General features: G+C 38.2%; 2 protein-coding genes across 2 annotated transcripts; both read right to left on the reverse strand.

The window, feature by feature from the left end:
• Positions 1–258: 258 nt before the first annotated feature.
• On the reverse strand, positions 259–2286 carry LOC113616813 (endogenous retrovirus group K member 5 Gag polyprotein-like). Its single transcript, XM_027100179.1, has one exon. The coding sequence runs from the start codon at positions 2284–2286 to the stop codon at positions 259–261; it is 2028 nt and encodes a 675-aa protein (XP_026955980.1).
• Positions 2287–7332: 5046 nt separating this feature from the next.
• LOC113616812 (endogenous retrovirus group K member 5 Gag polyprotein-like) lies at positions 7333–9360 on the reverse strand. Its single transcript, XM_027100176.1, has one exon. It carries the CDS (start codon positions 9358–9360, stop codon positions 7333–7335), a length of 2028 nt encoding a protein of 675 aa, XP_026955977.1.
• Between the last annotated feature and the right edge of the window lie 4312 nt (positions 9361–13672).

The following is a 13672-nucleotide window of genomic DNA, read 5'->3' on the forward strand; positions in this document are numbered from 1 at the left end:
GAATTACATTCTTTCCTGTCTTATAATATGGTAGCAATAACAATTGGGCTATTCTTTGTCCTACATATATTTGTTGTGTCTTGTTAGAGGGAGCCACCATTATTTGAATTTCTCCTGTATAATCAGAGTCAATTACTCCAGGCAAAACTGTTAAGCCAGATAAGGAAGTTGAACTCCTACCAATAATTAAACCCATTACTCCTGGGGGCAATGGACCTTTAATCCCAGTTGGTATTTTTATGACTGGAGAGTCAGGAGTTAGTATTGTTGCGGAGGCGGCACAGAGGTCCAATCCTGCGCTGCCTGGGGTGGCCCTAAACAATTCATCGATTCCCCTGAGGGAAGAAAGGGATTGAGCGTCTGGTGAATTGCCCCTATTGTTTGTTGGGCCCGGGGTTGGGCCCGAAGTAAGTTTCCCGAATTAGTTTTAGCAGGTGCATCTGGAAAAACAGGTGCAGGAAATATTGGCATCTGAGCTCCAGCCTGAGGGACTGTAGAAACCCCATTAGGGGGAAGAATGTGTCCATCCTTGTGATATTTACTCTTACACAATTTAGTCCAATGATTTCCTTTCCCACATCTTTGGCAAGGAGTCTTTGGGACCCCAACATTACCAGGAGATATCATTCTAACAGGACCTGTTGGAGGTATATTTTTATTAGGACATTCCCTACTAAAATGACCTGCGCCTCCACAAGCAAAACAATTATTTCCTTTTGGTCCCCTAGGGTTTTTTGTTTTTTGAACCATATTCATCATGCATTGAGGAAGTGTTTCTCCCTTTAGGGCGGCTGCCAAAGCAATCCCTTGCATATAAGAGGGACCCACGTCAGAACATTGTTTAATAAAATCTGAAATGCTACCAGTTTTTCTAATTGGCCGAATTAAGTTCTGACAAACAGGATTAGCATTTTCGAAGGCTAATTGTTTAGCTAACATGTTAGCTGCATCCTCATCAGTTATCACCCTTTTTATCTCTATTAGCAAGCGAGAAACAAAATCCTCATATGGCTCCTCAGGCTTTTGTCTTAAATCTGTCAAAGTGGAGGCTTTTCCTGGAGTCAAAGGTAAAGACTTCCAGGCATTTACTGCACACATAGTTACCTGCCATAAGGCTTCCTTTCCCATATGCATCTGCTGTTCGGTGGAATCATATTCTCCTTCGCCCAATAACATATCTTTAGTAATATTAAATTTATCCCTTTTCTTATTTAAAGCATGTTGTTTAGCCACCAATTCTTCATATTCTGTTTTCCAAAGCAAATATTGTCCTCCAGATAAACAGGCCTTTGTAACCTGAATCCAGTCATATGGAGTCATCCATCTATTTGCCAAGGCATCTATAAGAGTCATAGTATAAGGCGCCAATGGTCCGTAATCTACACAGGCCTTTTTAAGTTCTTTTAAAAGTTTTAGAGGCAAGGGATCCCAATATACATCATCATCAAAACCATCCTCAAAAATGACTGGAAAGCAGGCTGCAAAAGCATAATCATCATCTTCACCGTTTATTCTCCTATGCCTTTTATATTCGCCATGACTTTTATTAAAAGGTGGTGGAGGTGGTAGGCCCCCAGCATTTAAAGTTGGATGTCCTGACCTTTTTAAAGGGAGAAGTGAAGAACTCAAAGGTGCTGGTGGGGCGGTCGGTAGACGACCCAAAGGGCGCATATCCTGTAAATTAGGCCTATTTTTCTTAGTTTTTTGCATTGAAAAAGCACCATGGGGTTCATACTTCCTTCTTTCATAATCATATGCAGCAGCATCTAAATCATCCTGATCTGCAGGAGGCAATTTATCATCAAAAGGAGGGTTTTTTAGCAAATTGGACTTAGTATCAGTAGGTGAGTTATTTTCCTCCTCTGAATCATTGTCATTAAGGTTACAGTCTTTTAAAGCTGCAGCCAAAACTTCAGTTTCTTTTGATGTTTTTGGGGAAAGTAATGGAGTACATTCATTTATTGCTTCTGTAGGATATTTATATGGGTTCTTTTGACCTTCAGGCAGGGGAGCAATGCTCTCTCTAATAAGGTTCCATAAAGTAAAAGTATCTACTGGAACCTTCTCAGGTTCAAAATGACTGTAATATTCTTGCAAAGTTTGCCCCACCTTTTGCCAGGTTTCTATATTAACTGTTCCCTGTTCTGGAAACCATGGGCATTGCTCCTGTACGAACTGAAAAAACTGAGTTAATTGCTTATTAGTTACCTTAATTCCTCTTCCATTTATCATATGTTTAACTATATCAATAAATAAGAGCCTCTCTTTGAACTCAGCATGTCCCATCTTGACACCGCCTTACTCACCTCCCTAACCAGTATTCCTTAACTGGGGGTCTGCAGCACCCTACGGTGAGACTCCTATCCGTCTGAGAAAGAAATAATACTTACCCCTTCAGGTCCCTGTTCGGGCGCCACTTGCCGGGGACCAGCCCCAGCTGGACAGGTTTCACCCAAAGGGGAGACGGAGTCGGCGTGGACAGAGCACAAGACACCTCAGAGGATGCAAGGATCTGTCAGCTTTATTGCCATGACTTCAAAATACTTATACTCTAAAGCAATCTCATTTTCAATCTTAATAACCCCATTCCCATGTCAAAAAATCCCTTACAAGAGCCATAAAACAAAAGTAATTTACATAAGCAGATTACATCAGCAGGTTAAACAGGTTAAGTAATCTTCTTATCGCTTGTAGTTTTTTTCATCTCCTGTGGTCAGGTATATCTTGGTCACGTTTAGGTCAGGAACTCTGTCTGCGGTTTTATTATTGTTCTTAGAAGAATTAGATGTTTTTGTACCTGTTTGTTTTGTTCAATCAGCCAGATCTTCAAAACACAAACTCAAGCACATTATTCTTTAGCACCAGTAAATATTTACAGGCTGTTTCAATCTACCTCTATAATCAAAGCAAGACACAGAATAATCAATAACCTTAGGGGGTCTTGGGGGAGGGCATTGTACCTTAAATTTGCCACCAAGTTCCTTTGCAAAATACTTACAAAATATAATTTGTGCTTTATATCTATTCTTATACGGAAAGCAATTAAACTTAAAAAAGGCTGCCAAATAGTCTACTCTATTCAATTTGCTATATACCTACTGTAGTATAAAACCTCCCCTCCACCATACCCAAGTGTTTTCTAACATATCTCTAACTCCCCAGGAGGGCCAAAACTCATTCAATTTGTCTTCTAAAGTAAGCTTTTGCCACACAAATGCTCCTGTTGTAATTTCCTGAACCCAATGCCCTGGCCTGGGAGTGGGGATATCAGGTGTAATCATTAAGGGAGCCGGAGTAATCACAATCTTTTTTGGTTTTACCCTAGGTCGGGGTCTTTCCCTAAACCCTCCATCGAAACTGGGAATATTCTCCAACATTAACAATTATCCCATAAAAATCACTTCAAGCAAAAACAGGGGAAAACTAGGGGAACCGCACAGAGGAGAGCTTTGCTTCTCCACATTTGTACCTGACAGTGCCAGCTTTGCTTAGCACTATGGGTCTCGTCCGTGCTGAGACTCAAAGGCACTTCCTATACGGCTCCCGACATCTCCCCCTTTTTTATTTTTTAACATGGCAATATGTAAATCCATTTTGGTTTTATATACACTCTGGAGGGCAGCTTGAATTAATCGGATGATGACTGGAAAAGAAATAAGAAGCAAAATTATAACTACTCCGGCAGCCCCATAATTTATTAAAATATGCATAAAGGAATTACCCTTAAAATAACTTTGTAAGTTTTGTAAAAATTCTGCAGCAGCCTTAGAGGGATTCATATCATATTGAGAGGCTGCAATATCATGAATTTGTTTATGTAAATGTTCCAAATCAATTCCTAAATCACTAGAATTCCATACATTTAAAATATGCATCTGAATTTTTTCCCATGAGTATTCAGAATGATTTACTTTTAAGGGAGTAACACATATCCAAGAATATTTTTTATGGCATGTTAAAGATAGGCGAATTTTTAAAGCAGTAAGTTCTTGACCAATATGTAAAACTGCTTCTTCAAGGGCATCAACTTTAGTTTCTAACTTTCTATCTATTGCTTCCTGAGTTGCTAAAGCCAAGGATATATTTTTTGATAAATCATTAGCATATTGTGCTGTTTGTACTTCTTTCACTAAAGCATATGTTGCAACAGTAAAAGAACTCAATATTCCTATCAAGGTGGAAATTCCCAAAACCAAAGTAGCCACAAATCTTTTTGGCCGTATGAGCTCTCCAACCTGTCTTACAATTTCTGCCCCTATATCTGTATACCAAGATTCATTAAGCGCTACTGGCAGCATTATATAAGCTGGTCTTTTTAACACCATTATGGTTGATACATTCATTTCAGGAACAATGCAAGTGGTTAGTATGCATTGCTGACAGGTAATATAAAACCTCATATTACACTGCTTAATCTGTAATTTTTCATTATCATTAGAAAGCAATAAGGAATACGGAGATGACACACAGGTTTGAATATAATACTCTTCCACATGGGTAGTAGCTCTAACTAGCGTTATTTTATGAGTGGTTAAGGGCAATCTCCATAACTGAGATTGATAATAGGTTTTATTTTCATGAACAAAAGTATAAATAGGAGCCACCCATCCATGATTATTCCATCTATTTACCTTTAATGGACGGGGAATATAGGAATCATTCCATGGGTATATTAAGGCTTTATCTAAATATGTTCTATAATCTCCCTCAGGAAAATTAATACTCCAATCTGAAATATAATATTTAGTTCCAGGAATGGATATTTTATTCTCTTTATTATACATACAATATATCCATGAAGGGTATCCAGTTTTAATATCTTTCCAAATCCATTCATCTGTAGCTTTCCCTGCAGCCTCATCACAATCATCATATCTAGGAGGATGAACATCTTTAGCTGGATATTTATTAACATAAACTTGATTTTGTCCTACAACTTTTCCTAACAATGACCATAGATATCTTGTGGTTTTATCTCTTCCTACTGGCTCTTTAGGGGAGTCTGTCAAGAATCCTGCATCAACTACTGACAAACACCCATTCTTTGTTTGACTATTTCCTATTGACCCTGAGCCAAGAAAAAAGCATATTGGAGGAAAGTCAGTCTGACCTGTAAATGAGTAATTAAAATTGATTACAAATTGTTTATAGCCCTGCATTCCTCGAATGCCATCGGTCAATTCAGGAAATGAGGAAGTTACTGGAATAATAGAATCTCTCCAAGTACATGCATGTAAGATAGGAGGATCTGGAAAGTAAGCCCAATACGTACCATTGGCACTTACCTGAACCGAAAGCAAGCTAAGCATAGCCACAAAAAAATTAGCAGTCGTCAAAGGCAATCCTTGAGCATTCACAGCATTTTCAGCATTCAGGCAAAGCCTTTTAATTGCCCCCCAGGTTATCGGAGCCGCTTCAGTGGTGGAGACAGCGTACCTTCTCTTTCTACCTTTAATAATTAATAAACTAACCATAAGAGGGTATGAGGCAACAATCTTTTTTGGACTAGCAGCCAAATGTATCCATTCTAATGGTCCATTTTGCCATAATAATCCTGTAGGAATAACTGGAGTCCTTAAAATAATTAAATCCCAAGGTTTGGTATAATCTAATCTTTTAATAAAAACATTTTTTAAAGCTTTTTCTACTTTTTCTATGGCTTGTTTTCCTTCTGCAGTTAACTCTCTAGGGGATAAGGGATTAGAATCTCCTTGTAATATCAAAAACAAAGGTTTTAATTCCACAGTAGTAATTTTTAACAAAGGCCTTATCCAATTTATATCTCCTAAAAACTTTTGAAAATCATTTAAAGTAACCAAATGATCAGTTCTTAGCTGAAAAGGTATATGCTGAATGGAAAATTCCTGTATTAATCTGCCCAAATAATTATAAGGAGGCTCAGTTTGAATTTTCTCTGGAGCAACTTTTAATCCATACTCCTGTAAAGCTTCCATCATATCCTGCAATGCCTGATGTAAGTAGGCCTTATCTTTATGGGCCAATAATATATCATCCATATAATGTATTAAATATATTTCTTTATATTTCTGTCTTATATTACATATGGCTTGGTCTACATATTTTTGACATAAGGTAGGGCTATTTTTCATGCCCTGCGGCAAAACTTTCCACTGATACCGTTGGTATGGTCTGGTAAAATTAGGAGAGGGCACACTAAACGCAAACCTCTTTCTGTCCTCTTTATGTAAGGGGATCGTAAAAAAGCAATCTTGCAAGTCTATAACTATAATAGCATAATTTTCAGGGATGGCTACTGGAGAGGGAAGTCCAGGCTGTAAAGCCCCCATTGTTTCCATGGTTTTATTTATTGCTCTAAGATCTTGTAATAATCTCCATTTTCCCGATTTTTTCTTTATAACAAATATAGGAGTATTCCAAGGACTATTAGAGGGTTCAATATGTCCTGCCAATAATTGCTGTTCCACTAATTCTTTTGCAGCTGCTAATTTCTCAGAAGTTAGGGGCCATTGTTCCACCCATACAGGTTTCTCTGAAAGCCACACTATAGGGTCAGCTGCTTTTAAAACAATGGCCCCCGCTATAAATTTGGATAGCCCACTCCATGTTTATCATTTTTGGACTCAGCAACCACAGGATATAATCTTCCCTCCTGATTTTTTCCTAAACCTTTATTTGGGTCATATCCCATTTTTAACATTTGTGAGGAGACCCAGTCATCTGGACTATACAGGAGCATTCCCATCTGCATAAGTATGTCTCTTCCCCAAAGGGAAATTGGCAGGCCAGGTATTACATAAGGACAAAAAGAGCCTGCTTGTTTATTAGCAGTATTCTCCCAAGTTAAAATCTGGGCACTCTTAGCTACTGCTGGAGCAGTTCCCAGACCTGTTAACATATTGTCAGTATGTTGGGTGGGCCAGCTGCTAGGCCAATCTTTTCCTGCTATGCAGGAAGCATCTGCACCTGTGTCTAATAAACCTTGAATATTTTTTCCATTAATTTTTAAAGTTTTCAAAGGTCTATTTCTACTAATCTCTTGAACCCAAAATGCCATATCACTAGAGCCAAATCCTTTTTCATTCCTAGCTTCTTGAATTACATTCTTTCCTGTCTTATAATATGGTAGCAATAACAATTGGGCTATTCTTTGTCCTACATATATTTGTTGTGTCTTGTTAGAGGGAGCCACCATTATTTGAATTTCTCCTGTATAATCAGAGTCAATTACTCCAGGCAAAACTGTTAAGCCAGATAAGGAAGTTGAACTCCTACCAATAATTAAACCCATTACTCCTGGGGGCAATGGACCTTTAATCCCAGTTGGTATTTTTATGACTGGAGAGTCAGGAGTTAGTATTGTTGCGGAGGCGGCACAGAGGTCCAATCCTGCGCTGCCTGGGGTGGCCCTAAACAATTCATCGATTCCCCTGAGGGAAGAAAGGGATTGAGCGTCTGGTGAATTGCCCCTATTGTTTGTTGGGCCCGGGGTTGGGCCCGAAGTAAGTTTCCCGAATTAGTTTTAGCAGGTGCATCTGGAAAAACAGGTGCAGGAAATATTGGCATCTGAGCTCCAGCCTGAGGGACTGTAGAAACCCCATTAGGGGGAAGAATGTGTCCATCCTTGTGATATTTACTCTTACACAATTTAGTCCAATGATTTCCTTTCCCACATCTTTGGCAAGGAGTCTTTGGGACCCCAACATTACCAGGAGATATCATTCTAACAGGACCTGTTGGAGGTATATTTTTATTAGGACATTCCCTACTAAAATGACCTGCGCCTCCACAAGCAAAACAATTATTTCCTTTTGGTCCCCTAGGGTTTTTTGTTTTTTGAACCATATTCATCATGCATTGAGGAAGTGTTTCTCCCTTTAGGGCGGCTGCCAAAGCAATCCCTTGCATATAAGAGGGACCCACGTCAGAACATTGTTTAATAAAATCTGAAATGCTACCAGTTTTTCTAATTGGCCGAATTAAGTTCTGACAAACAGGATTAGCATTTTCGAAGGCTAATTGTTTAGCTAACATGTTAGCTGCATCCTCATCAGTTATCACCCTTTTTATCTCTATTAGCAAGCGAGAAACAAAATCCTCATATGGCTCCTCAGGCTTTTGTCTTAAATCTGTCAAAGTGGAGGCTTTTCCTGGAGTCAAAGGTAAAGACTTCCAGGCATTTACTGCACACATAGTTACCTGCCATAAGGCTTCCTTTCCCATATGCATCTGCTGTTCGGTGGAATCATATTCTCCTTCGCCCAATAACATATCTTTAGTAATATTAAATTTATCCCTTTTCTTATTTAAAGCATGTTGTTTAGCCACCAATTCTTCATATTCTGTTTTCCAAAGCAAATATTGTCCTCCAGATAAACAGGCCTTTGTAACCTGAATCCAGTCATATGGAGTCATCCATCTATTTGCCAAGGCATCTATAAGAGTCATAGTATAAGGCGCCAATGGTCCGTAATCTACACAGGCCTTTTTAAGTTCTTTTAAAAGTTTTAGAGGCAAGGGATCCCAATATACATCATCATCAAAACCATCCTCAAAAATGACTGGAAAGCAGGCTGCAAAAGCATAATCATCATCTTCACCGTTTATTCTCCTATGCCTTTTATATTCGCCATGACTTTTATTAAAAGGTGGTGGAGGTGGTAGGCCCCCAGCATTTAAAGTTGGATGTCCTGACCTTTTTAAAGGGAGAAGTGAAGAACTCAAAGGTGCTGGTGGGGCGGTCGGTAGACGACCCAAAGGGCGCATATCCTGTAAATTAGGCCTATTTTTCTTAGTTTTTTGCATTGAAAAAGCACCATGGGGTTCATACTTCCTTCTTTCATAATCATATGCAGCAGCATCTAAATCATCCTGATCTGCAGGAGGCAATTTATCATCAAAAGGAGGGTTTTTTAGCAAATTGGACTTAGTATCAGTAGGTGAGTTATTTTCCTCCTCTGAATCATTGTCATTAAGGTTACAGTCTTTTAAAGCTGCAGCCAAAACTTCAGTTTCTTTTGATGTTTTTGGGGAAAGTAATGGAGTACATTCATTTATTGCTTCTGTAGGATATTTATATGGGTTCTTTTGACCTTCAGGCAGGGGAGCAATGCTCTCTCTAATAAGGTTCCATAAAGTAAAAGTATCTACTGGAACCTTCTCAGGTTCAAAATGACTGTAATATTCTTGCAAAGTTTGCCCCACCTTTTGCCAGGTTTCTATATTAACTGTTCCCTGTTCTGGAAACCATGGGCATTGCTCCTGTACGAACTGAAAAAACTGAGTTAATTGCTTATTAGTTACCTTAATTCCTCTTCCATTTATCATATGTTTAACTATATCAATAAATAAGAGCCTCTCTTTGAACTCAGCATGTCCCATCTTGACACCGCCTTACTCACCTCCCTAACCAGTATTCCTTAACTGGGGGTCTGCAGCACCCTACGGTGAGACTCCTATCCGTCTGAGAAAGAAATAATACTTACCCCTTCAGGTCCCTGTTCGGGCGCCACTTGCCGGGGACCAGCCCCAGCTGGACAGGTTTCACCCAAAGGGGAGACGGAGTCGGCGTGGACAGAGCACAAGACACCTCAGAGGATGCAAGGATCTGTCAGCTTTATTGCCATGACTTCAAAATACTTATACTCTAAAGCAATCTCATTTTCAATCTTAATAACCCCATTCCCATGTCAAAAAATCCCTTACAAGAGCCATAAAACAAAAGTAATTTACATAAGCAGATTACATCAGCAGGTTAAACAGGTTAAGTAATCTTCTTATCGCTTGTAGTTTTTTTCATCTCCTGTGGTCAGGTATATCTTGGTCACGTTTAGGTCAGGAACTCTGTCTGCGGTTTTATTATTGTTCTTAGAAGAATTAGATGTTTTTGTACCTGTTTGTTTTGTTCAATCAGCCAGATCTTCAAAACACAAACTCAAGCACATTATTCTTTAGCACCAGTAAATATTTACAGGCTGTTTCAATCTACCTCTATAATCAAAGCAAGACACAGAATAATCAATAACCTTAGGGGGTCTTGGGGGAGGGCATTGTACCTTAAATTTGCCACCAAGTTCCTTTGCAAAATACTTACAAAATATAATTTGTGCTTTATATCTATTCTTATACGGAAAGCAATTAAACTTAAAAAAGGCTGCCAAATAGTCTACTCTATTCAATTTGCTATATACCTACTGTAGTATAAAACCTCCCCTCCACCATACCCAAGTGTTTTCTAACATATCTCTAACTCCCCAGGAGGGCCAAAACTCATTCAATTTGTCTTCTAAAGTAAGCTTTTGCCACACAAATGCTCCTGTTGTAATTTCCTGAACCCAATGCCCTGGCCTGGGAGTGGGGATATCAGGTGTAATCATTAAGGGAGCCGGAGTAATCACAATCTTTTTTGGTTTTACCCTAGGTCGGGGTCTTTCCCTAAACCCTCCATCGAAACTGGGAATATTCTCCAACATTAACAATTATCCCATAAAAATCACTTCAAGCAAAAACAGGGGAAAACTAGGGGAACCGCACAGAGGAGAGCTTTGCTTCTCCACATTTGTACCTGACAGTGCCAGCTTTGCTTAGCACTATGGGTCTCGTCCGTGCTGAGACTCAAAGGCACTTCCTATACGGCTCCCGACATCTCCCCCTTTTTTATTTTTTAACATGGCAATATGTAAATCCATTTTGGTTTTATATACACTCTGGAGGGCAGCTTGAATTAATCGGATGATGACTGGAAAAGAAATAAGAAGCAAAATTATAACTACTCCGGCAGCCCCATAATTTATTAAAATATGCATAAAGGAATTACCCTTAAAATAACTTTGTAAGTTTTGTAAAAATTCTGCAGCAGCCTTAGAGGGATTCATATCATATTGAGAGGCTGCAATATCATGAATTTGTTTATGTAAATGTTCCAAATCAATTCCTAAATCACTAGAATTCCATACATTTAAAATATGCATCTGAATTTTTTCCCATGAGTATTCAGAATGATTTACTTTTAAGGGAGTAACACATATCCAAGAATATTTTTTATGGCATGTTAAAGATAGGCGAATTTTTAAAGCAGTAAGTTCTTGACCAATATGTAAAACTGCTTCTTCAAGGGCATCAACTTTAGTTTCTAACTTTCTATCTATTGCTTCCTGAGTTGCTAAAGCCAAGGATATATTTTTTGATAAATCATTAGCATATTGTGCTGTTTGTACTTCTTTCACTAAAGCATATGTTGCAACAGTAAAAGAACTCAATATTCCTATCAAGGTGGAAATTCCCAAAACCAAAGTAGCCACAAATCTTTTTGGCCGTATGAGCTCTCCAACCTGTCTTACAATTTCTGCCCCTATATCTGTATACCAAGATTCATTAAGCGCTACTGGCAGCATTATATAAGCTGGTCTTTTTAACACCATTATGGTTGATACATTCATTTCAGGAACAATGCAAGTGGTTAGTATGCATTGCTGACAGGTAATATAAAACCTCATATTACACTGCTTAATCTGTAATTTTTCATTATCATTAGAAAGCAATAAGGAATACGGAGATGACACACAGGTTTGAATATAATACTCTTCCACATGGGTAGTAGCTCTAACTAGCGTTATTTTATGAGTGGTTAAGGGCAATCTCCATAACTGAGATTGATAATAGGTTTTATTTTCATGAACAAAAGTATAAATAGGAGCCACCCATCCATGATTATTCCATCTATTTACCTTTAATGGACGGGGAATATAGGAATCATTCCATGGGTATATTAAGGCTTTATCTAAATATGTTCTATAATCTCCCTCAGGAAAATTAATACTCCAATCTGAAATATAATATTTAGTTCCAGGAATGGATATTTTATTCTCTTTATTATACATACAATATATCCATGAAGGGTATCCAGTTTTAATATCTTTCCAAATCCATTCATCTGTAGCTTTCCCTGCAGCCTCATCACAATCATCATATCTAGGAGGATGAACATCTTTAGCTGGATATTTATTAACATAAACTTGATTTTGTCCTACAACTTTTCCTAACAATGACCATAGATATCTTGTGGTTTTATCTCTTCCTACTGGCTCTTTAGGGGAGTCTGTCAAGAATCCTGCATCAACTACTGACAAACACCCATTCTTTGTTTGACTATTTCCTATTGACCCTGAGCCAAGAAAAAAGCATATTGGAGGAAAGTCAGTCTGACCTGTAAATGAGTAATTAAAATTGATTACAAATTGTTTATAGCCCTGCATTCCTCGAATGCCATCGGTCAATTCAGGAAATGAGGAAGTTACTGGAATAATAGAATCTCTCCAAGTACATGCATGTAAGATAGGAGGATCTGGAAAGTAAGCCCAATACGTACCATTGGCACTTACCTGAACCGAAAGCAAGCTAAGCATAGCCACAAAAAAATTAGCAGTCGTCAAAGGCAATCCTTGAGCATTCACAGCATTTTCAGCATTCAGGCAAAGCCTTTTAATTGCCCCCCAGGTTATCGGAGCCGCTTCAGTGGTGGAGACAGCGTACCTTCTCTTTCTACCTTTAATAATTAATAAACTAACCATAAGAGGGTATGAGGCAACAATCTTTTTTGGACTAGCAGCCAAATGTATCCATTCTAATGGTCCATTTTGCCATAATAATCCTGTAGGAATAACTGGAGTCCTTAAAATAATTAAATCCCAAGGTTTGGTATAATCTAATCTTTTAATAAAAACATTTTTTAAAGCTTTTTCTACTTTTTCTATGGCTTGTTTTCCTTCTGCAGTTAACTCTCTAGGGGATAAGGGATTAGAATCTCCTTGTAATATCAAAAACAAAGGTTTTAATTCCACAGTAGTAATTTTTAACAAAGGCCTTATCCAATTTATATCTCCTAAAAACTTTTGAAAATCATTTAAAGTAACCAAATGATCAGTTCTTAGCTGAAAAGGTATATGCTGAATGGAAAATTCCTGTATTAATCTGCCCAAATAATTATAAGGAGGCTCAGTTTGAATTTTCTCTGGAGCAACTTTTAATCCATACTCCTGTAAAGCTTCCATCATATCCTGCAATGCCTGATGTAAGTAGGCCTTATCTTTATGGGCCAATAATATATCATCCATATAATGTATTAAATATATTTCTTTATATTTCTGTCTTATATTACATATGGCTTGGTCTACATATTTTTGACATAAGGTAGGGCTATTTTTCATGCCCTGCGGCAAAACTTTCCACTGATACCGTTGGTATGGTCTGGTAAAATTAGGAGAGGGCACACTAAACGCAAACCTCTTTCTGTCCTCTTTATGTAAGGGGATCGTAAAAAAGCAATCTTGCAAGTCTATAACTATAATAGCATAATTTTCAGGGATGGCTACTGGAGAGGGAAGTCCAGGCTGTAAAGCCCCCATTGTTTCCATGGTTTTATTTATTGCTCTAAGATCTTGTAATAATCTCCATTTTCCCGATTTTTTCTTTATAACAAATATAGGAGTATTCCAAGGACTATTAGAGGGTTCAATATGTCCTGCCAATAATTGCTGTTCCACTAATTCTTTTGCAGCTGCTAATTTCTCAGAAGTTAGGGGCCATTGTTCCACCCATACAGGTTTCTCTGAAAGCCACACTATAGGGTCAGCTGCTTTTAAAACAATGGCCCCCGCTATAAATTTGGATAGCCCACTCCATGTTTATCATTTTT

The sequence above is a fragment of the Aethalodelphis obliquidens genome, unplaced genomic scaffold (genome assembly GCF_003676395.1).
Source record: "Aethalodelphis obliquidens isolate GAN/ISIS:26980383/991018 unplaced genomic scaffold, ASM367639v1 scaffold564, whole genome shotgun sequence".
NCBI lineage: Eukaryota > Metazoa > Chordata > Mammalia > Artiodactyla > Delphinidae > Aethalodelphis > Aethalodelphis obliquidens.

Bases quoted from the DNA above. Each gene is read 5' to 3' on its own strand.
- LOC113616813 (XM_027100179.1), bottom strand. From the start codon at position 2,286: ATGGGACATGCTGAGTTCAAAGAGAGGCTCTTATTTATTGATATAGTT.
- LOC113616812 (XM_027100176.1), bottom strand. From the start codon at position 9,360: ATGGGACATGCTGAGTTCAAAGAGAGGCTCTTATTTATTGATATAGTT.